Consider the following 24,295-nt stretch of genomic DNA (forward strand, 5'->3'; position numbering starts at 1 on the left):
CTGATACTGCCCAGGGCTGGCTCTGAGAGTCCCGCTGCTGGGAGGAAATTAACTTTCTTCTTTCCGGCAGGCACTGGCTTTCAGTCATAGGCCGACATCACACTAAATGTATGGAATATTGGTCAGAGTCTCCCTGCGAGAGTCACACAAGTGTTCGCCGTATGGTCATCCGTGTGTAATGTGTTTGCAATGCGATGATGCGATTTTCTCCCACCTATGTATCTGTATGACAAGCGTATGGCTTTACATTTCTCACTGCTTTTCCCCATTGAATTTTATGGCTCAATGGGCTGAAATGAGGAAAATGTGTGCACATTTGTCGCAAATCACACTGTCTGATTTTTCCTCACACTCATAGGCTTGCATTGGCGAGTCTCAGACGATATACGCATGAAATCGCAGCATGTAAATGGACATGCAGCGTTCCTTTCCAGACCGCAGCATGTCTATTTATCTTACGGAGGTGCTCCGTCTCCGCAAGATAAATATCACCGTCCAATGTATAGGATGCGGTGTTCAAAAGCCGCCAGCACTTTGGACGGAGAGACATGTGCTTCGTCAAAAGCACATCCAGTTTCTGCCCATGGAAACATACCCTTATACTAAAGAAATCCACGTTTTTCTCAATATGTAAATAAGCTATTAAAACCTATGAACCATACATGGATCACCCTTAGAATCTGCCTCCAAAGCTTATTTTAAATGAAAGTGGGAATTACCAGTGTGAGACATGTAATGACTGACAGTCAGCTTTCTTGATCTACATGTCTCACAATGATAACGCCACCTTTCATTTAAGGTATCTGGAGGCAGATTTTAAAGGCAATCTATGGACGGGCCATATTAGCCTTTGATAGATCGGACTTTTTGAATGCGGTGATACTAAATATGTGTAGATCTTAAAAGCTTATTTACATATTAACCCCTTCACGACATGCACCGTACTAGTACGGCGCATGTCGTGTCTCCCCCTTTGATGTAGGGAGACATCAAAGTCGCAACACGTCTGTTTTGTACAGCTGACATGTGCGCGCAATAGCGGCCGGTGAAATCGCAATTCACCCGCCGCTATTTACCTGTTAAATGCCGCTGTCAAACGCTGACAGCAGCATTTAACTACCGCTGCCGGCCGCGCGGCCGGAAATGAGCGCATCGCCGACCTCCGTCACATGATCGGGGGTCAGCGATGCGTCAGGATGGTAACCATAGAGGTCCTTGAGACCTCTATGGTTACTGATGTTGGCCTACTGTGAGCGCCACCCTGTGGTCGGCGCTCATAGCAAGCCTGCAATTCAGCTACATAGCAGCGATCTGATGATCGCTGCTATGTAGCTGAGCCAATCGAGTTGTGCCAGCTTCTAGCCTCCCATGGAGGCTATTGAAGCATGGCAAAAGTAAAAAAAAAATGTTTTTAAAAATATGAAAAGAATAAAAAAAAAATATAAAAGTTTTAAATCACCCCCCTTTCGCCCCATCCAAAATAAAGCAATAAAAAAAAAAAAAATCAAACCTACACATATTTGGTATCGCCGCATTTAGAATCGCCCAATCTATAAAAAAAAGCATTAACCTGATCGCTAAATAGTGTCGCTAAAAAAAAATTTGAAACGCCAGAATTACGTTTTTTTGGTCGCCGTGACATTGCATTAAAATGCAATAACGGGCGATCAAAAGAACGTATCTGCGCAAAAGTGGTATCATTAAAAATGTCAGCTCGGCATGCAAAAAATAAGCCCTCACCCGACTCCAGATCACGAAAAATGGAGACGCTACGGGTATCGGAAAATTGCGCTTTTTTTTTTTTAGCAAATTTTTGAATTTTTTTCACCGCTTAGATAAAAAATAACCTAGATATGTTAGGTGTCTATGAACTCGCAATGACCTGGAGAATAATAATATCAGGTCAGTTTTAGCATTTAGTGAACCTAGCAAAAAAGCCAAACAAAAAACAAGTGTGGGATTGCACTTTTTTGCAATTTCACCACACTTGGAATTTTTTTCCCGTTTTCTAGTACAAGACATACCCCTTGAGAAAGGCATTCGCCGAAATGCGCGTTTGCCTACAGACTCTACGTCTCTACAGTTGGTCGGTATGTATACCTTTGTGGGTTTGTTCTTGCTGCATACATTCACCTCTAGCATACATTAATACGCAGACATATGAACTAGCCCACTACTATGAACTGTGTATGGTCCTTCTTTGTATGTATTGTTTTATACTAGAGGCACCTACCCCTGCCCTGTTTTGTACGTGCTATGGGTGGCACGGGGATTGTTCTTATCTGTCATTTTTCACCTGTTTGTGATTAATAAAATTTGTTTATTTTGCATTTACTCGGACTTATGACTGTGGCTTTCTTTGGATAGTATAGTACAAGACATGGTAAAACCAATGGTGTCATTCAAAAGTATAACTCGTCCCGCAAAAAATAAGCCCTCACATGACCATATTGACAGAAAAATTAAAAAGTTATGGCTCTGGGAAGGAGGGGAGCGAAAAACGAAAACGCAAAAACAAAATATGGTGTGCGGCGTGAAGGGGTTAAAAAAATGTGGATTTCTCAGGAATAAGACATCAGGTCACAGATATCAAAGTATCATTTTATTCAACTTTCTATGACCTACATACCCATAGAGAGGTGATCCTACTAACAGACTCTCTTTAACCCCTTCATGACCAGAGGTATTTCCGTTTTTGCGTTTTCATTTTTTGCTCCCTTTCTTCCCAGAGCCATAGCTTTTTTTTCTCTCAAAATAGCCATACGAGGGCTTGGTTTTTGTGGGACAAGTTTTACTCTTTAACGACACCATTGGTTTTAACATATTATGTACTGGAAAATGGGAAAGAAATTCCAAGTGCGGAGAAATTGCAAAAAAAAGTGCAATTCCACAGTTGTTTTTTGTTTTTTTTTGTTTTTTTTACCATGTTTACTAAATGCTAAAACTGACCTGCTATTATGATTTTCCAGGTCATTACGAGTTCATAGACACCAAACATGTTCTTTTTTATTTAAGTGGTTAAAAAAAATCCTAACTTTGGTAAAAAAAAAAAAATAGCGGCATTTTCTGAGACCTGTAGAGTCTCCTTTTTTTTGTGATCGCCTGTATGTGGCAGAAATGATGACTTGCTATGAACGCCATCAAATAAATAAGGCAGCACACTGCGGCGCTAAAACATGCAAACATGAAACATGAAAATTGAACTGCATTACTGCACTAGAAATATGAAAAAATTAAAGCGTTTAGCGCATAAATTGGCGAATTCATGTGTACCTGGTAGCCACATTAAGGCATCTCTCGTATAACAGGTCCTAAACTTTCCTTTCCTCGCTGAGAATAAACGTCTTCATCTGAATGGGTACCTGTGAAACCTCTTCTTAGACTAAATTTCTCTCTCTGTGGAGGGGTAATGGACCTGCTGCGATTAAAACACCTGTGGCTAAGAGGCGGAGTGCTCAGTCAGAAGGCTAATGAATACAGATTTCAAAGAACTGACCATCACATCCAAACTCCGCCTCTTACCCACAGGTGTTTTAATCGCAGCAGGTCCATTACCCCTCCACAGAGAGAGAGACCCGGGCGCCGATGGATGGGATTTCTGGAGCTTGCCAGAAGCGCGTGTTAAATGCCGCTGTCAGAGTTTGACAGTAGCATTTAACGGGTTAACAGCCACAGCTGTTGAGGGCACATGTCAGCTGTTCAAAACAGCTGACATGAACCAGAAAAATGTCTCTCTGCCGGAGCCCACATCAAAGGAAGGGTGTCCGACATCGGTGTACTATTACGTTTTGCCCATACAAAATTTTCTACAAAATCCGGACCCTCATAGCATCTATTCACACCCCTTCCATGCACCTAATATCCCTTTGGGACTATATTATACACATACTGGCTGGTGACCGGTTCACGCAGCGTTATGTGCATACCCTATTTAGTATATTACGGCTGTATTGCACAATATAAGCACATTTTATCATTTACCTTTCGTATCTCACCTATTTCTTCATATACTGTAAGCTTGTGAGCAGCAGGGCCCTTACTCCTCTTGGCATCTGAGTTATGTTTATTCTGGGTCTTTATTGTTTGTACAAGTCCCTTCTAAAATTGTAAAGTGCTGCGGAATATGTTGGCGCTATAAAATAAAAATCATTATTATTATTATTATTACAGGTGAGGAAAAAACGGAGAACTTAATTTATTCATCTTCTCCATTGTCTCTGTCCGCATATATTGGAATACACTCGGATGAGATCCAAGTGCAGTCCAATGTTTCACAAGCACCCATTGACCTGTATGGGTGTGCGTGATCCGAATTCCGGAGCCAATTGCAGCATACTGTGATTTCTCTCTCATGCCAAATCACACCCATTGTATATAATTGAGTTCTATCTGATAAAATATAGGATAGCACTGGGCCATGGTATAGGCTCATGAGAGACAGCCCTTAAACTGGCAAAGGCTCAATTCTGTATGATTACATAGGCCGCTGAGATGACATTCAAGTGGCCTGTAAGTGGTGGAGGAAGGATGAATGGATTATAATCCCGGGCACCTACAATAGAGAGTTATCATATAAAATAGAGACTGTTGCATCAACAGATGTCGGTCGCAACTATGAACTTGACAGCTGCTGCGCGTTTCATTGATAGGGTCGTGTACCTATTCTATCATCATAGTGTGCCACTTATTCAGGTGAATGAGAACAGTCATGCTATATCTGCTGCTACATATTGTAAACAGTTATGCCATATGTCACCTTTTAACAATACATCTTCACTATATACTCCAGTTCTAATCTGAATCAGAGAGCTAGCTCATCCTGGATCCCACTGTGTAACATGTCTCCACGCGTGTCATGTGCCATATATAATATTGGCATCTCCCTATGTGCCTTTTGGACAGACTTGGGCTCAAGGCTCAGATATGATTACTAGCTGCACACTCTCTATAGCTACTGATAGCTACGGTAATCTACTGTAAATCTGTTTTTTAAATTATTTTCTTAAATTGAATATTTTGGGAAGTGGGCAAAGAAAAAGGAATCAAGCCGTTGTGTGATAATAACATAAGTTAGTTCAATCATTGATGAACACTTCCACATGCATCCATGGATGGACTGAGAATGAGCATTTGAACACATTAGTTGAGGCAACGTGATGCAAATGTGAAATAAAATCGGAGAAAAATACAAATCCCCTGATTAGTGTTTCACAGCCATTGCTAAACTACAGGAGGACAAATTGATGTTTTATTGAAAGCTCCAAAGTGATAGTGGCTTGATGATTCAGCTCTAATGATAATGTAAAGTGTTGGGAATTCTCAGCTCATTATCTTCTTATTTATTTGGAGAACTAACTGATGATTAACTTCATCCATTTTGCTTGCAGGAAGAGATAATCCAGTAGAAGAAATTGAAGGTAAGAAATATAGCACCCAGATATGATACTTAGACAGAAGGAATTAGCATGTGTAAAGTCAAACTGAAGTAGAGAATAAAGGATACAAATCAATGATCAATGCAAAGTAGGATTATAAAATGTTGGGGAAAACATAAGCAAGAATATGTCCTGGAAAAGCCAAGAATTTAAGTATGAAGGTGAAGGCTTCCGCTTGAAGAAGACATATCGCCACAATAGTTATGATTATTATTAGTTCAGGAGCAATTACTCACAACCGGCAAGTACTCCCATGTATAGTCACAAGGATTGTAGAAATTTAACGTCAGCATCACTGGGCATGAGAGGAGCCCCTAAAGAAGAAGCACATGCTGACATAAAATGTGAAAGTCGGCATTTTGTATAATTTGTATGGTCCTGTGCGCTCCATTTACTCATTTATTTATTTATTTATTTTACATTTTTCTTGTCATGTTTACCAACATTTTTTTTTCTTTTTTCAAATTGCACATGCTTTGGAAATATTAAAAAAGGAACCTATGTGACAGACTTCTCCTAGATTACAGTATGAGAAAATCACACGCATATTACAAAAATGCATTTGTTTAACCCCTTCACGACGTGGCCAGTTTCCATTTTTTTGCGTTTTTTATTTTTCCTCCCCTTTTTCCCAGAGCCATATTTTTTTATTTTTCTGTCCACATAAACATACGGTGGGGGAAGAAAGTATTTAGTCAGCCACCAATTGTGCGAGTTCTGCCACTTAAAAAGATGAGAGAGGCCTGTAATTGACATCATAGGTAGACCACAACTATGAGAGTCAAAATTGAGAAAAATCCAGAAAATCACCTTGTCTGATTTGGCAAGATTTATTGTGCATATTATGGTAGAAAACCAGTATTTGGTCACCTAAAAACATGCAAGATTTCTGGCTTTCACGGACCTGTAACTTCTTCTTTTAAGGCTACTTTCACATTTCGGTCGGTAGTCGCCCATCACAAAGCGTCGGCGCGACGTACCGACGGAAGTTTGTCCTTTCACATTTCCGTCTGTAGTCCCGGGGAGGAAAGAGAGTGAGTGCGAGATTTCCTGCTGGGCATGCGCAGTCAGAAACACTGGATACAACGTACAGAAAAACGTTCCCTTGAACGTTTTTTGCAAAAGACAGGCCGTCACATTTCGCAGGATCCTGTTGTGAACTCTGTTTTCGGGCTCCCTCTTGTGGTCACACGTGGTATTGTGTGACTTTTGTTTTTGGGCTCCCCCTGGTGGCTTTGTTTGTTATCCTGCGGATCTGTGGCTGAATCAGCTGCCTCGTTATGCACTAGGGAGTTTCCTATTTAGCTCTGCTTCACCTCCACTTGTTTCCGGCTGTCGATGTATTCAGTGCTTTTCTGATCTTCCCTGGTTATCTTCGTTTTCGGTCTCTTCTGGAGAAGCTAAGTTTCTGTTTGATTATTTTTTGCTCATCAGTCTGCAATATGATTTCAGTGTATGATGAGTTTAGTCCAGCTTGCTAATATGTAGTTCTTGCTGCTGGTAAGCTCTGGGGTACGGAGTTGCTTCCCCCGCACCGTTAGTTGGTGCGGGGGCTCGAGCAATCTCTGCGTGGATATTTTGCTTAGGATTTTCTATTGACCGCACAGCTCCCTTCCTATTTTCTGCTATCTAGTGTTAGCGGGCCTCATTTGCTAAATCTATTTCATCTCTGCGTTTGTGCTTTCCCCTTAACTCACCGTTAATATTTGTGGGGGGCTTTTCTATATCTTTGGGGTCATTTCTCTGAGGCAAGTAAGGACTTTACTTTCCCTCTAGGAATAGGTAGTTTCTCAGGCCGTGAAGAGACGTCTAGGATTTTCAGGTAACGTTCCACGGCTGCCTATGGTTGTTTGCGGATAGGATCAGGTTGCGGTCAATCCAGATAACACTTCCCCAGAGCTGGTCGTCGGTTTAGTTACTTAGCTAGTCAAACTTGCGATCCTTGCCACTAGGATCATAACAGTACAGCCGGCCAGTAAAGTGTTAATTGCATGGCAGAAGCAGGAGAAGAGAAGCCTTGAGGATTTTTTTTTTTTTTTGCTGCCGTGTGTCTAGCTGCTGTGTGTCTAGCTTCTCTCCTACTCTTAATCTTGGTGTGGCTCTGAGTTCAGCTGCTGACATGGATATCCAGAGTTTGGCCTCCAGTGTAGATTATCTTGCTGCAAGGGTACAAAGTATTCAGGATTTTGTTGTTCACAGTCCTATGTCAGAGCCTAGAATACCTATTCCGGAGTTGTTTTCTGGAGATAGATCTAGGTTCCTGAATTTTAAGAACAATTGTAAATTGTTTCTTTCTTTGAAACCTCATTCCTCTGGTGATTCCGTTCAGCAAGTTAAGATTATTATTTCTTTCTTGCGCGGCGACCCTCAAGATTGGGCCTTCGCATTGGCGCCAGGGGATCCTGCATTGCTCAGTGTGGATGCGTTTTTTCTGGCCCTTGGATTGCTCTATGAGGAACCTAATCTTGAGAACCAGGCTGAAAAAGCTTTGTTGGCCCTCTCTCAGGGGCAAGATGAAGCAGAGGTGTATTGCCAGAAATTTCGGAAATGGTCGGTGCTTACTCAGTGGAATGAGTGTGCCCTGGCTGCAAATTTCAGAAAGGCAGGAAAGGAGAAAACTAGGAGCAAATAGGTGTTCATATGATGCAAAATACTTTATTAAATAACACACAAGTTACAGGCCATGTGCTGTGCTGGCTAAGATATATAGACGATGTTCTTTTCTTGTGGGGGGGTACGGCGCGGCAGCTCGGGGATTTCATGGGTCAGCTCAATGATAATTCTCTTAATATTAAATTGACATATGACTGTGATTCGGAGCGCATTGACTTTCTGGACGTCAGACTGGAGATTGACAATACCCGTCGGATCCAGACTGACATCTTCAGAAAGTCCACGGCAGTTAATGCTTTGCTGCATGCTGACTCCGCCCACAACCCTACCACCATTGGGGCCATCCCGGTTGGACAGTTCTTAAGGGTGAGGCGGATATGCTCCACAGATGACAGATTTTTTGCACAGGCGGCTGACCTTGAAGGGCGCTTCAGAGACCGCGGCTATAGTGGCAGGAGTATTAGGCGGGGCTTTGACAGAGCGAGAAGAACGCCCCGTAGGGATCTTCTGCACACGAGCCCTAATAATTGTAGCAGTAGGACAGATGGAGGTAAAATTAGGTACATCACCACTTACAATCATGAATGGTCCAACATGAGAGGCATATTGAAAAAACATTGGCCTGTTCTGATGACTGAGCCTATATTGGCTCAGACCCTGGGCGAATTTCCACTTATGACGGCCAAAAGGTCCCCCAACCTGAGTAATTTGTTAGTTCGCAGCCATTATGTGCCATCCGTAATGAACCCTTTTAGCACGAGAGGCCCATTGCTGGGGTCTTACCAGTGTGGTCATTGTATGGCATGTAATAACATCATACGGGCTACTACTTTTAAATCTTCTGATGGTAGAAAAGAATTCTCTATCAGGCAGCGCATCACATGTGGTACATCCAATGTGGTGTATTACGCCACATGTGGGTGCTCCCTGATCTACATCGGTCTTACGTCCAGGGAGTTGCGCGTACGTGTCCGTGAACATGTCAGGGACATAGAGGCTGCCAAAACTACAGACGATGACTCTGAGCTGAAGACTATCCCGCGCCATTTTAAACTATTTCATGGCTGTGATGCGGGCACTCTCCGGATCAGGGGTATCGAGAGTATTCATCTCGGAGTACGGGGGGGCAATTACAAAAAAGTGCTCGCCCAGCGTGAAGCTGGTTGGATTGTTCGTATTGACACAATGGTACCCAAGGGATTGAATGAACACCTTAGTTTCTCCTCTTTTCTCTAAGTACACCTATATGGGTGTCCTGTGGCGGCACCATCCAGTATATCTTTCAATACCCCTCTTCATTAGGATACTTAATGATTTTCCCTTTGACTCAGTGTTCTCTTTCTGCTTTTGCATATATTGTATTATATTTTAATAGTTTTCAGTATGTTCACCCTTTACCCTCTAGCTGTAACATCTTCCCCTCGGAGTGGATACCCATCTGGGATCCTATTGTTTATTGTTTTTATTGTATTTTAATATTTTTCTTTTTTTCCTTTTGTATATTTCCTTATCACAACATTAGGGCTGATGTCCTGATGCCCTTCATCTCATATGATCCGAATTCATCCAATCGTCTTCCACCATTGACCACAGTATCACCATCGTCTCAATTAACAATTGATGGACTATTTGGTCTTATTCCGTTTTGCTGAGCTGTTCAGAGTTTCTTGTATTTAGCATTTATCTATTTATGCATAATGTTTTTGTCTTTATGATACATCATACTCGGCATAGTGTATATTTGTGGTCATTGGTGTGTTTTTTACTGTTTTTATCTCATTTATTCTTATGTCCTGGGTGCCGCATCATGTGTTTGCCTATACTGGGCTTGTATTTCGCGGTGGAGCGCATGCGCTGCATTCCCTGTCCTGCCATTCGTCGCAGCGGCGTCCCATGTGCTGTGCGCGTGCGCTCTGAGGTTCTTCACCTCCGGGCGCGCCCGTTGGCATGACGCCTGCTGTGACGTCTGGCCTGGCCCGGGGTGCGCGCATGCGCTCATACATCCCGCTACTACTGACCCATTTCTTTTAGGTACACGGCTGCGCGCCTGCGCTGTGCCCCTCTCCTTTGTCCGTCGTCCCGGCGGCGTCTCGGCACCCCGCGCGTGCGCTCTGGGTATTCTTCCCAGGTGCGCTCGCGGTGTGTGACGCCAGCTTGGGGCGCCGGGCTTGGTGCGGGGCGCGCGCAGGCGCCATACAAGCCGGTACCATTGGCTCACAACGATTGGATGATACACTATTTGTGCACGGACCGGATGTATTTAAGGGGCATTATGTACTCTCGGCTCTATCTCCCCTTGAGAAAGCCATCTTTTCAGCGGGCGAAACGCGCGTCGGGGGTTGCTCTTTGTGGATCCCACCCGGTGTGCCCTGCATTAGAGATCCTTTTTGGTAAGTGCTGCTAGTTTACTTCCCAATCTTTAGGCCACATGGCGTCTTTATGCTATTATAGGTAGCTTTTTACACAGAGCAGCAGTTCCTATACACAGTATATTAGCATTTGGTGATCTCCTTTGACAGCGTACACCGGGGGTGTCTCCCTCTTTCTTTCACATCCTTGGGCATTGTATGTGCTGTTAATATGTTTTTATGTCTATTTGCTACTAAGCATGTAACTTGTGTGTTATTTAATAAAGTATTTTGCATCATATGAACACCTATTTGCTCCTAGTTTTCTCCTTTCCTGCATGTCATTCATGGAGTTGGTTTCTTTCTAAAGTGGGGGGTGCCTTGCACTATTCAGTGCTCTCACCCCCTCCTGTATCTGATATGTTGCCTGGTTTTGTTACCAAATTTCAGAAAGGGTCTTTCTGAAGCCATTAAGAATGTCATGGTGGGGTTCCTGTTGTGAAATTGGATTCTGGGCTCCCCCGGTGGCCACTTGTGGAATTGAACTTGTGTGCATCATCCCCTCTGTTCACCTGCTCCTATCAGGATGTGGGAGTCGCTATATAACCTTGCTCCTCTGTCAGTTTCTTGCCGGTCATCAATGTATTCAGAAGCCTTCTGTGCTTGTTCCTGCTACTAGACAACTCCCAGCTAAGTTGGACTTTTGTCCTTGTGTGTTTTTGCATTTTGTTCCTGTTCACAGCTGCTGTTTCGTTACTGTGTCTGGAAAGCTCTTGTGATCGGAAATTGCCACTCTGGTGTTATGAGTTAATGCTAGAGTCTTAAAGGAATTTCTGGATGGTGTTTTGATAGGGTTTTCTGCTGACCATGAAAGTGTCCTTTCTGTCTTCCTGCTATCTAGAAAGCGGACCTCGATTTTGCTAAACCTATTTTCATACTACGTTTGTCATTTCATCTAAAATCACCGCCAATATATGTGGGGGCCTCTGTCTGCCTTTTGGGAAAATTTCTCTAGAGGTGAGCCAGGACTGTCTTTTCCTCTGCTAGGATTAGGTAGTTCTCCGGCTGGCGCTGGGCATCTAGGGTTAAAAAACGTAGGCATGCTACCCGGCCACTTCTAGTTGTGCGGCAGGTTTAGTTCATGGTCAGTATAGTTTCCATCTTCCAAGAGCTAGTTCTCATATATGCTGGGCTATGTTCTCTCGCCATTGAGAATCATGACAGTTTGACCGGCCATAAAAAAGGGTTAAATTACTGGCTGAGAAAGGAGAGAAAAAAGAAGTCTGCTACAATTTTTTTTTTTTTTTTTTCTCTAGTTCTGAGTGTGCTCTTAATTGAATCACTTGCTAGTCTGCCTATACTGCAGCCTTCCTCTATTTCTCTCCTTCTAATCCTTGAATGGCTCTGTGTTCACCTGTTTCAAATGGATCTTCAGAGTGTAGCTACAGGTTTGAATAATCTCGCCACAAAAGTACAAAATTTGCAAGATTTTGTTGTTCATGCACCTATGTCTGAGCCTAGAATTCCTTTGCCTGAGTTCTTCTCGGGGAATAGATCTCACTTTCAAAATTTTAAAAATAATTGCAAATTGTTTTTGTCCCTGAAGTCTCGCTCTGCCGGAGACCCTGCACAGCAGGTCAGGATTGTTATTTCCTTGCTCCGGGGCGACCCTCAAGACTGGGCTTTTGCATTGGCACCAGGGGATCCTGCGTTGCTCAATGTGGATGTGTTTTTTCTGGCCTTGGGGTTGCTTTATGAGGAACCTCACTTAGAGCTTCAGGCGGAAAAGGCCTTGATGTCCTTGTCTCAGGGGCAAGATGAAGCTGAAATATACTGCCAAAAATTCCGCAAATGGTCTGTGCTTACTCAGTGGAATGAGTGCGCCCTGGCGGCGATTTTCAGAGAAGGTCTCTCTGATGCCATTAAGGATGTTATGGTGGGGTTCCCTGTGCCTGCGAGTCTGAATGAGTCCATGACGATGGCTATTCAGATCGATAGGCGTCTGCGGGAGCGCAAACCTGTGCACCATTTGGCGGTGTCTACTGAGAAAACGCCAGAAAATATGCAATGTGATAGAATTCTGTCCAGAAGCGAGCGGAAGAATTTTAGACGAAAAAATGGGTTGTGCTTCTATTGTGGTGATTCAACTCATGTTATATCAGCATGCTTTAAGCATACTAAGAAGCCTGACAAGTCTGTTTCAATTAGCACTTTACAGTCTAAGTTTATTCTATCTGTGACCCTGATTTGTTCTTTGTCATCTATTACCGCGGACGCCTATGTCGACTCTGGCGCTGCTTTGAGTCTTATGGATTGGTCCTTTGCCAAACGCTGTGGGTATGATTTGGAGCCACTGGAGGCTCCGATACCTCTGAAAGGGATTGACTCCACCCCATTGGCTAGTAATAAACCACAATACTGGACACAAGTGACTATGCGTATTAATCCGGATCACCAGGAGGTTATTCGCTTTCTGGTGCTGTATAATCTGCATGATGTTTTGGTGCTGGGATTGCCATGGCTGCAATCTCATAACCCAGTCCTCGACTGGAGAGCTATGTCTGTGTTAAGCTGGGGATGTAAAGGAACTCATGGGGACGTACCTTTGGTTTCCATTTCATCATCTATTCCCTCTGAGATTCCTGAATTCTTGTCTGACTTTCGTGACGTTTTTGAAGAACCCAAGGTTGGTTCACTACCTCCGCACCGGGAGTGCGATTGTGCCATAGACTTGATTCCGGGTAGTAAATACCCTAAGGGTCGTTTATTTAATCTGTCTGTGCCTGAACACGCTGCTATGCGAGAATATATAAAGGAGTCCTTGGAAAAGGGACATATTCGTCCTTCGTCATCTCCCTTAGGAGCCGGTTTTTTCTTTGTGTCTAAGAAAGACGGCTCTTTGAGGCCGTGTATTGATTATCGACTTTTGAATAAAATCACGGTTAAATATCAATATCCGTTACCACTGCTTACTGATTTGTTTGCTCGTATAAAGGGGGCCAAGTGGTTCTCTAAGATTGATCTCCGTGGGGCGTATAATTTGGTGCGAATCAAGCAGGGGGATGAGTGGAAAACCGCATTTAATACGCCCGAGGGCCATTTTGAGTATTTGGTGATGCCTTTTGGTCTTTCAAATGCCCCTTCAGTCTTCCAGTCCTTAATGCATGACATTTTCCGCGATTATTTGGATAAATTTATGATTGTGTATCTGGATGATATTCTGATTTTTTCGGATGACTGGGACTCTCATGTCCAGCAGGTCAGGAGGGTTTTTCAGGTTTTGCGGTCTAATTCCTTGTGTGTGAAGGGTTCTAAGTGTGTTTTTGGGGTTCAAAAGATTTCTTTCTTGGGATACATTTTTTCCCCCTCTTCCATCGAGATGGATCCTGTCAAGGTTCAGGCTATTGGTGATTGGACGCAACCCTCTTCTCTTAAGAGTCTTCAGAAATTTTTGGGCTTTGCTAACTTTTATCGTCGATTTATTGCTGGTTTTTCTGATGTTATAAAACCATTGACTGATTTGACTAAGAAGGGTGCTGATGTTGCTGATTGGTCCCCTGATGCTGTGGAGGCCTTTCGGGAGCTCAAGCGCCGCTTTTCTTCCGCCCCAGTGTTGCGTCAGCCTGATGTTGCTCTTCCTTTTCAGGTTGAGGTCGACGCTTCTGAAATCGGAGCTGGGGCGGTGTTGTCGCAGAGAAGTTCCGACTGCTCCGTGATGAGACCTTGTGCTTTTTTTTCCCGTAAATTTTCGCCCGCCGAGCGGAATTATGATATTGGGAATCGGGAGCTTTTGGCCATGAAGTGGGCTTTTGAGGAGTGGCGTCACTGGCTTGAGGGGGCCAGACATCAGGTGGTGGTATTGACTGACCACAAAAATTTAATTTACCTTGAGTCTGCCAGGCGCCTGAATCCTAGACAGGCGCGCTGGTCGTTGTTTTTCTCTCGGTTTAATTTTGTGGTGTCGTACCTACCGGGTTCTAAGAATGTTAAGGCGGATGCCCTTTCTAGGAGTTTTGAGCCTGACTCCCCTGGTAATTCTGAGCCCACAGGTATCCTTAAAGATGGAGTGATATTGTCTGCCGTTTCTCCAGACCTGCGGCGGGCCTTGCGGGAGTTTCAGGCGGATAGACCTGATCGTTGCCCACCTGGTAGACTGTTTGTTCCTGATGATTGGACCAGTAGAGTCATCTCTGAGGTTCATTCTTCTGCGTTGGCAGGTCATCCTGGAATCTTTGGTACCAGGGATTTGGTGGCAAGGTCCTTCTGGTGGCCTTCCCTGTCACGAGATGTGCGAGGCTTTGTGCAGTCTTGTGACGTTTGTGCTCGGGCCAAGCCTTGTTGTTCTCGGGCTAGTGGATTGTTGTTGCCCTTGCCTATCCCGAAGAGGCCTTGGATGCACATCTCGATGGATTTTATTTCGGATCTGCCTGTTTCTCAGAAGATGTCTGTCATCTGGGTGGTGTGTGACCGTTTCTCTAAGATGGTCCATCTGGTTCCCTTGCCTAAGTTGCCTTCTTCTTCCGAGTTGGTTCCTCTGTTTTTTCAAAATGTTGTTCGTTTGCATGGTATTCCTGAGAATATCGTTTCTGACAGAGGGACCCAATTCGTGTCTAGATTTTGGCGGGCATTCTGTGCTAGGATGGGCATAGATTTGTCTTTTTCGTCTGCTTTCCATCCTCAGACTAATGGCCAGACCGAGCGGACTAATCAGACCTTGGAGACATATTTGAGGTGTTTTGTGTCTGCGGATCAGGATGATTGGGTTGCTTTTTTGCCTTTGGCGGAGTTCGCCCTCAATAATCGGGCCAGTTCTGCCACCTTGGTGTCCCCGTTTTTCTGTAATTTGGGGTTTCATCCTCGATTTTCCTCCGGTCAAGTGGAATCTTCGGATTGTCCTGGAGTGGATGCTGTGGTGGAGAGGTTGCATCAGATTTGGGGGCAGGTGGTGGACAATTTGAAGTTGTCCCAGGAGAAGACTCAGCTTTTTGCCAACCGCCGTCGTCGTGTTGGTCCTCGGCTTTGTGTTGGGGACTTGGTGTGGTTGTCTTCTCGTTTTGTCCCTATGAGGGTTTCTTCTCCTAAGTTTAAGCCTCGGTTCATCGGCCCGTACAAGATATTGGAGATTCTTAACCCTGTGTCCTTCCGTTTGGACCTCCCTGCATCCTTTTCGATTCATAATGTTTTTCATCGGTCATTGTTGCGCAGGTATGAGGTACCGGTTGTGCCTTCCGTTGAGCCTCCTGCTCCGGTGTTGGTTGAGGGTGAGTTGGAGTACGTTGTGGAAAAGATCTTAGACTCTCGTGTTTCCAGACGGAGACTCCAGTATCTGGTCAAATGGAAGGGATACGGTCAGGAGGATAATTCTTGGGTCACTGCCTCTGATGTTCATGCCTCCGATCTTGTCCGTGCCTATCATAGGGCTCATCCTGATCGCCCTGGTGGTTCTGGTGAGGGTTCGGTGCCCCCTCCTTGAGGGGGGGGTACTGTTGTGAAATTGGATTCTGGGCTCCCCCGGTGGCCACTTGTGGAATTGAACTTGTGTGCATCATCCCCTCTGTTCACCTGCTCCTATCAGGATGTGGGAGTCGCTATATAACCTTGCTCCTCTGTCAGTTTCTTGCCGGTCATCAATGTATTCAGAAGCCTTCTGTGCTTGTTCCTGCTACTAGACAACTCCCAGCTAAGTTGGACTTTTGTCCTTGTGTGTTTTTGCATTTTGTTCCTGTTCACAGCTGCTGTTTCGTTACTGTGTCTGGAAAGCTCTTGTGATCGGAAATTGCCACTCTGGTGTTATGAGTTAATGCTAGAGTCTTAAAGGAATTTCTGGATGGTGTTTTGATAGGGTTTTCTGCTGACCATGAAAGTGTCCTTTCTGTCTTCCTGCTATCTAGAAAGCGGACCTCGATTTTGCTAAACCTATTTTCATACTACGTTTGTCATTTCATCTAAAATCACCGCCAATATATGTGGGGGCCTCTGTCTGCCTTTTGGGAAAATTTCTCTAGAGGTGAGCCAGGACTGTCTTTTCCTCTGCTAGGATTAGGTAGTTCTCCGGCTGGCGCTGGGCATCTAGGGTTAAAAAACGTAGGCATGCTACCCGGCCACTTCTAGTTGTGCGGCAGGTTTAGTTCATGGTCAGTATAGTTTCCATCTTCCAAGAGCTAGTTCTCATATATGCTGGGCTATGTTCTCTCGCCATTGAGAATCATGACAGGTTCCCTACGCCTGCAGGTCTGAATGAGTCAATGACTCTGGCCATTCAGATTGATCGGCGTTTGCGGGAGCGCAAACCTGCGCACCATTTGGCGGTGTCTTCTGAACAGACACCTGAGTCTATGCAATGCGATAGAATTCTGACCAGAAGTGAACGGCAAAATTATAGATGGCAAAATGGGTTGTGCTTTTATTGTGGTGACTCAGCTCATGTTATCTCAGCATGCTCTAAGCGCACAAAAAAGATTGATAAATCTGTCACCATCGGTACTTTACAGCCTAAGTTCATTTTGTCTGTTACCCTGATTTGTTCCCTGTCATCTTACCCGGTTATGGCTTTTGTAGATTCAGGTGCTGCCCTGAGCCTGATGGATTTGTCATTTGCCCGGCGCTGTGGTTTTGTTTTGGAGCCTTTAAAATTCCCTATTCCACTAAGGGGTATTGATGCTACACCATTGGCTATGAATAAACCTCTGTACTGGACGCAAGTGACCATGTGCATGACTCCTGTTCATCAGGAGGTGATTCGCTTTCTTGTTCTGCATAATTTGCATGATGTTGTCGTGTTGGGTCTGCCATGGTTGCAGACTCATAATCCAGTCCTGGATTGGAAAGCAATGTCTGTGTCAAGTTGGGGTTGCCAGGGAATTCATGGTGACGCTCCTGTGGTGTCAATTGCTTCATCCACTCCTTCTGAAGTCCCTGCGTTTTTGTCAGACTACCAGGATGTATTTGATGAGCCCAAACTCAGTTCTCTACCTCCTCATAGGGATTGTGATTGTGCTATAAATTTGATTCCTGGTAGTAAGTTTCCTAAGGGACGACTTTTCAATTTGTCAGTGCCGGAGAATGCTGCTATGCGGAGTTATATAAAGGAGTCTTTGGAGAAAGGACTTATTCGCCCCTCCTCCTCCCCTCTGGGTGCGGGATTCTTTTTTGTGGCTAAGAAGGATGGTTCCCTGAGACCTTGTATTGATTATCGCCTTCTAAATAAAATCACGGTCAAATTTCAGTATCCTTTGCCATTGTTATCTGATCTGTTTGCTCGCATTAGGGGATCTAGTTGGTTCACCAAGATAGATCTTCGTGGTGCGTATAACCTTGTGCGTATTAAGCAGGGTGATGAATGGAAAACTGCATTTAATACGCCCGAAGGCCATTTCGACTACTTGGTGATGCCTTTTGGACTTTCTAACGCTCCTTCTGTCTTTCAGTCCTTCATGCACGACATCTTCCGCGAGTATCTGGATAAATTTATGATTGTGTATCTGGATGATATTCTGGTTTTTTCTGATGATTGGGAGTCCCATGTTAAGCAGGTCAGGATGGTGTTTCAGGTCCTGCGTGCCAATGCTTTATTTGTGGAGGGCTCAAAATGTCTTTTTGGAGTCCAGAAGGTTTCTTTTTTGGGTTTAATTTTTTCCCCTTCTACTATTGAGATGGACCCAGTCAAGGTTCAGGCTATTCATGACTTCTATTCATGACGTCTAGGATTTTCAGGTAACGTTCCACGGCTGCCTATAGTTGTTTGCGGATAGGATCAGGTTGCGGTCAATCCAGATACCACTTCCCCAGAGCTGGTCGTCGGTTTAGTTACTTAGCTAGTCAAACTTGCGATCCTTGCCACTAGGATCATAACAGGATCCAGTGCCCGGCGGACAAACCATGAGTACACTGCCAAATCATTATTGGGTGTGCCCCCCACTGCCAATTCATCATTTGATCTGCCCCCCAATGCCAATTCATCATTTGCTCTGCCCCCACTCCCAATTCATCATTTGCTCTGCCCCCACTGCCAATTCATCATTTGCTTTGCCCCCACTGCCAATTCATCATTTGCTCTGCCTCCTACTCCCAATTCATCATTTGCTCTGCCCTCCTACTCCCAATTCATCATTTGCTCTGCCCTCCTACTCCCAATTCATCATTTGCTCTGCCCTCCTACTCCCAATTCATCAATTGCTCTGCCCTCCTACTCCCAATTCATCATATGCTCTGCCCTCCAACTCCCAATTCATCATTTGCTCTGCCCCCCACAGCCAATTCATCATTTGCTCTCTCCCCCCACAGCCAATTCATCATTTGATCTACTGTATATCCACCCCCACTCCCAATTCAACATTTGCTCTGCCCCCACTGACAATTCATCATTTGCTCTGTCCCCCCACAGCCAATTCATCATTTGCTCTCTCCCCCACAGCCAATTCATCATTTGATCTATGCCCACCCCCACTGCCAATTCATGATTTGGTCTCCCCCACAAGACCATTTCAATAATTCAATTTATTTAAAAATGTATTTAAAAAAAAGTGTTCTATACTTACCTCTCATACAATCCCCTGCAGCTCCACTTCTGGACTGGCATCCTGGCGGTTGTACACTCTGGCACATGTGTGATGATGTCATCGCGTTTATGCTGTCACCATCACCAGCGCATCACATGGAAGGTGGAGTGAGCCTTGGAACTTCACAGCCGTGAGAGCTCCAAAACTCCCTGCTCCAAAATGTGCCCCACTCGTGGCGATGCTCCGGCACACGATACCCTGGGGCCCGATGAGCTGAAGCAAAAGAGGAAGGCCCAGGGCCCCCTCTTTCCTTCTCCTCTCCGTGCCCCATACAGTAGTAAGGGCCATTACCCTGATTCATTATATTTACATGACTGCCTCCTCCCCAATGTTTCCTTCTGCTCACCGAACTCCATACAGCAGTAAGGGCAGTAATGCCCTGGATGAGCATTGTGACCCTGTTAGATAAAGACAACTTGGTGCAAGCAGCAGTGTAGTGCCAGAAAGGTCTGCTCAGCGTGTGAAAGCAGAGAAGGGCAGGAGCAAAGTGACCACGAGCGTTGGTGAAGTGGTGCATTGTGGTACAAAGGAGCCACCTTAAGATCTGTAGTGAGCAACAAGAAAATCCAGTTTATTGAGTGAAGCTGCACAAATAGGTAGGACTGAGTCCGGATGCTGGGAGCTGACTGAGTTAGTAAGTGAGAGACTGCTAGCCCACATTATCCAGCAGTGTCTTACAATTTCTGTGGAAGCACCAGTTTAGAGTTAGACGGACTGACTGATAGAAAGAGATTGGCTGCCTTGAGGCCTAGGGCAAGGTCTGCTACAGTATGCTAAATCCAGCATGGTAAATTAGGCTGGTTTATTCAACAGCGATGATGTAAAGCCTAGTGTTTCCTTGAAAAGGAGTAAAACTATATGGCACATTAACAGCTGTAGGTAGTCCCAAAATCCATAAAAGTAGGTTTAGTGGTGATGAAGACCCAAAAAGACACAGATCAACATCCATGTTAGTGATATGTTTAAATATAGTGTATTCTGCTGCTGTGACAGCTGTGGCAAGGAGTCGCCTCCTAGAGTCCTACAGCACTACTGTTAAGATGGATAAAAGCCAAGAGGCATTTAGAGCAAAACAGAACGTTGGAGGACACGTTGGCATTTTTCATAGCCCTAGTGAAGAACTGCTCAGAAATGCCATGCCATGTTTGCAGGAAAAACAAAAGTTCTATATTCAACCACAAAAGATCACCCACCTTCTGTGGAAAGCCCATCTTCAAGTGGATAAACATTTAAGAAGTTGTGCCATGCAAATACAGCAAAGGAAATGTTTTGAAAGACAAAGTCAAATGTTTGCTGGGTAGTGCAGACCTGCAGAGATCAGATAATTGTTGTGGGACCTCAGAAGCTGCAGCCTAAAAATTAGTTACCGTATTTCCTGGACTTGGTCAGTTTGATCAGAAATCATTCATTTTGTATGCCAGTCAAAGCTTTTTGGAAATTTTGCCATAAGAGTTTGAGATTATATTGACATGTATCATATATGCTGCTGTTTTATATTAGTGCATTAAAATACATTTGTTTTTTTATGTGCTTGTTTTTAAGGGCATATATTTGCCATGGTAAGAAACAATTTCTGTATAGATATGAACTCTTTCACTCAGTCTATAGGACAGGATATGGGAAATTACATCTAATGTTTTTTGAAAATATTTTTTAACATCCACCTGAAATCTGTTCCAATACGACTACTTCAAAATACTTGATTTAAAAAAAAGTAATTTAAAAAAAACAAAATTTAAGGGCAAATGCTATACAAAGACATTTAAAGAAGACTACTAAGAGTGAGATGAGACGACCTCTAAAAATACCGTAACAATTTACAATATGGCTGTCATTCCCCACGTTCAATGTAATTCTTTGTGCAGATGATTATATTTAATGGCAGTAATGTTTCATTACTTAGCTGAAAAGACTGAATTATCTTATATAGTCATTAAATGGTTATTGCTACTACAAGTCATAAATTAACATTGTTACTTAATTAGTAAATTCAATTTAATTAATTTAATTAGGCACGTACTATTTTCATTTGCTTTTCCTATGGGCATGTTGTAGCAGTTTGCTATATTTGTTTGATTCTGGGTCACTTATCTTGCGCTGTACGTGGTTGGATATAGATGCCCAATATTATAAAGTTATTATTTTTTAACCCCTTTACAACTTTTGATGTATAGGTACGTCCAAGGTCACTCCCCCCTCTTTGATGTGGGCTCCAGCACCAGAGCCCACATCTTTTCAGGCACAAAACAGCTGATGTGAACAACTGTCATGTGTTCCTAACAGCCGCAGGTGGAATCGCAATCCACCCGTGCCTGTTAACATGTTCATTGCCGCTGTCAATCTCTGATAGCGGCATTTACCATGCACACATTGTAAGCAAGTCATAAGACCCGCCAATCGGTGCCCTTGTCATGCCGGGTGCTGATGGGACTGAATATAGCAGACTGAAGGCCTGCTATGTGTAGCACAAGCGATCAGATAATTGCAGCTTCTAGTCTCCCATGGAGACTATTGAAGAAAGTGAAAAGTAAAAAAAAATGTTTTTAAAAATACATAAAAGGTCAAATCACCTCCCTTTTGCTCCATTGAAAATGAAACCATAAAATAACAAAAAAATACACATATTAAGTTCAGAATCGCCCTATCTATCAAAATATAAAAAGAATTAATACGATCAGTAAACAGCATAATGAGAAAAAAATCAAAATGCCAGAGCTACATTTTTTTGGACATTGCAACATTGCAATAAAATGCAACAACAGGCGATCAAAAGATCATATCTACCCCAAAATGGTAGAGATAAAAACATCAGCTCAGTGAGCAGAAAATAAGCCCTCACCCAGCCCCGGGTTCCCAAGAAATGTAGATGCTGCAGGTCTTGGAAAATGGCTCCTTTTTTTTTTTTTTTTTTTTTTTTTTACAAACTTTGGATTTTTTTTTCACCACTTAAATAAAAAAAGAACCTAGACATGTTTTGTATTTGTGAACTCATAATGACCTGGAGAATCATGTTAACATTTTAGCATTTAGTGAACATGGTAAAAAGAAAAAAAATTGTGGAATTGCACTATTCTTGAAATTTCATCGCACTTGGAATTTTTTTCCCGTTTTCCAGTACGTGATATGGTAAAACCAATTGTGTCGTTTAAAAGTACAACTCGTCCCACAAAAGAAACCCTCACATAGCCATATTGATGGAAAAATAAATAAGTTAAACCATATTTGAATTTGACTGTTAGAATGTTTAGAATTTGTTCTATTAATCAGAACAACAAATGAATGTCAGCTAAAGGGAATCTGTTAGTAGGATCAACACTCCTAAGCCATCTATATGGGTATGTAGGTCACAGGAAGCTGAATAAAATGATACCTTGATATCTGCATATTGATGTCTTATTCTAGAGAAATCTACATTTTTCTTAAGACATAAATGAGCTGTTAAGATCTTTGGGCTGGACAGATGTATCCCTGAGAATCTGCCTCCAGAGCCTATTGTAAATGAAAGGGGGAGTTACCAGTGTGAGACATGTAGATCAGGAGAGCAAACTTTCATTGATAATAAGCTCTGGAGGCAGATTCTCAAGGAGATCTTTATCCAGCCCATAGGTCTTAACAGATCATTTATATCATGCCATTACTTCTGTTATCTATATGCCCATATAGACGACTTAGGAGGGTTAATGCTACAGAGATTCCCTTTAAATGAATTGTAAAACTCATTCCCATTACATTTTGAGTTAGTAAAAACCTACATTACAAGATTGCCAAAGACCCAATAATCACCTAAAACATAACACTACCATTTCTTTACTCTCTTCTTTCCCTTGTACCACATATTTATAGGAGAAAATATGGAATGTCTGTCTGATTACTTACACTTTATTCTACATTCGGAAAGAACCATTATTGCTTCAGCTCCCCAAATTGCATTTTAGAAGCATGAGGAAGTAAACGTTCCTTAAAGGGGTATTCTCAAGTTTGAAAGCTATTCCCTATCGATTGGATAGGGGAACATTTTCCATTTGCTGGAGGCCTTTATCAGTTCATAATCCAACTGGATTAAAAATGCATTTGTTCATATCCCCCAATTTTGTGTTTTTACCACTGTTTTTCATTATGTTTTTAAACTACTTTAAGTTCATCTAGTGGTTTTATTCCGTTTTCCATGAACAGCGCCATAGAACTCCATTTTTCCTTATCCACTTTTCTCATAAAACCCTTCATTTATGTATCCATTATACTGTAAGTAAACCATGCACTAGAACCCCACTAAATGCAAGAAACGGAACAAAAATAAATATGAACAATACTAGTGCAGAATGGCAATTTTATTCATGGATTTGCATACATGAGAAATGCAGATAGCTAGATTTATATCAGCTATGTAATTTATATTTACTGATTTATTTTCTGAGGATTTTTTTACCTGAATTTCTATGTGGAAATGTCTTATTAAATCATTACACTACATTCCTTTACACCACTATAGAACAATGTTCTAATTACATACTCTAATCCCTGGAATCAAGGGTGCGTATGGCTGCATAACATACCAGTGAATGAGATTAACTAGCAAAGGAGGGTATATTAATAATAAGAAAAAAATAATATTTGTTTAGAGTCTGTCTATAACATTAGCCATGGATACTGTATCGGTATTTTCGTCTTTTATAGCTGTTTTTTCTTAGTCTTATTCCCACATGACCATGCATAAACATTGTAAGAGACAATTCTCTCAATTTATTTTTTTCCATTGGAGTGGATCCTACTTTTTATCCTGAACTTATTATAATAGATGTATAAAATATACTTCTTGAGATGTAACACCGCCCGGACAGAGTAAATAGAAAATGTCCTTTTTATATATATTTTTTTTAAAGAACATGTACAATACAACAGATATTGTTAAATCTGATCTGTCCACAAATTTTAAAATACAAACTGGATACATTATTAGATAAATTGACCATATAAGACTGGTGTACTTACTTTATAGGTCCATGATAGAATGGCAGCATAATCTGTTTCATGAGTTTGTCTGTTTATAGTAAAATGAGCATGTTATGAGTCCGCTACATGCGTGTAATCGGTGAGATACACAGAGACATCTTATCATCTCGCAGGGTTGCCAACTTCACTTTTTACTTTTTCTGGACAACTTATCATAAAAATCACAAACAGACTATATTTTTACAGACACATTGTAAAACCATAATAAATTATTAGAATTCTAAGTGATACATGTCTCCAGCCCGTAAATTTGATTTGAAGGCATTAGCTACTTTCACAGTAAATTGTAAAATGATGATAATTACGGTCAAAATAATCTGTATACGGTAAG

At 42.7% G+C, this 24,295-nt stretch overlaps 1 protein-coding gene across 1 annotated transcript in view; it reads left to right on the forward strand.

The window, feature by feature from the left end:
- The window catches only part of RP1 (RP1 axonemal microtubule associated), a 729,254-nt gene that overhangs the window by 370,984 nt on the left and 333,975 nt on the right, over positions 1–24,295 (forward strand). The window contains exon 31 of the mRNA XM_077271713.1: positions 5,388–5,417. Within this exon, the coding sequence (XP_077127828.1) occupies positions 5,388–5,417 (30 nt within the window). The remainder of the gene's footprint in view (positions 1–5,387; positions 5,418–24,295) is intronic.

Source organism: Ranitomeya variabilis, chromosome 6, assembly GCF_051348905.1.
Source record: "Ranitomeya variabilis isolate aRanVar5 chromosome 6, aRanVar5.hap1, whole genome shotgun sequence".
Lineage (NCBI taxonomy): Eukaryota > Metazoa > Chordata > Amphibia > Anura > Dendrobatidae > Ranitomeya > Ranitomeya variabilis.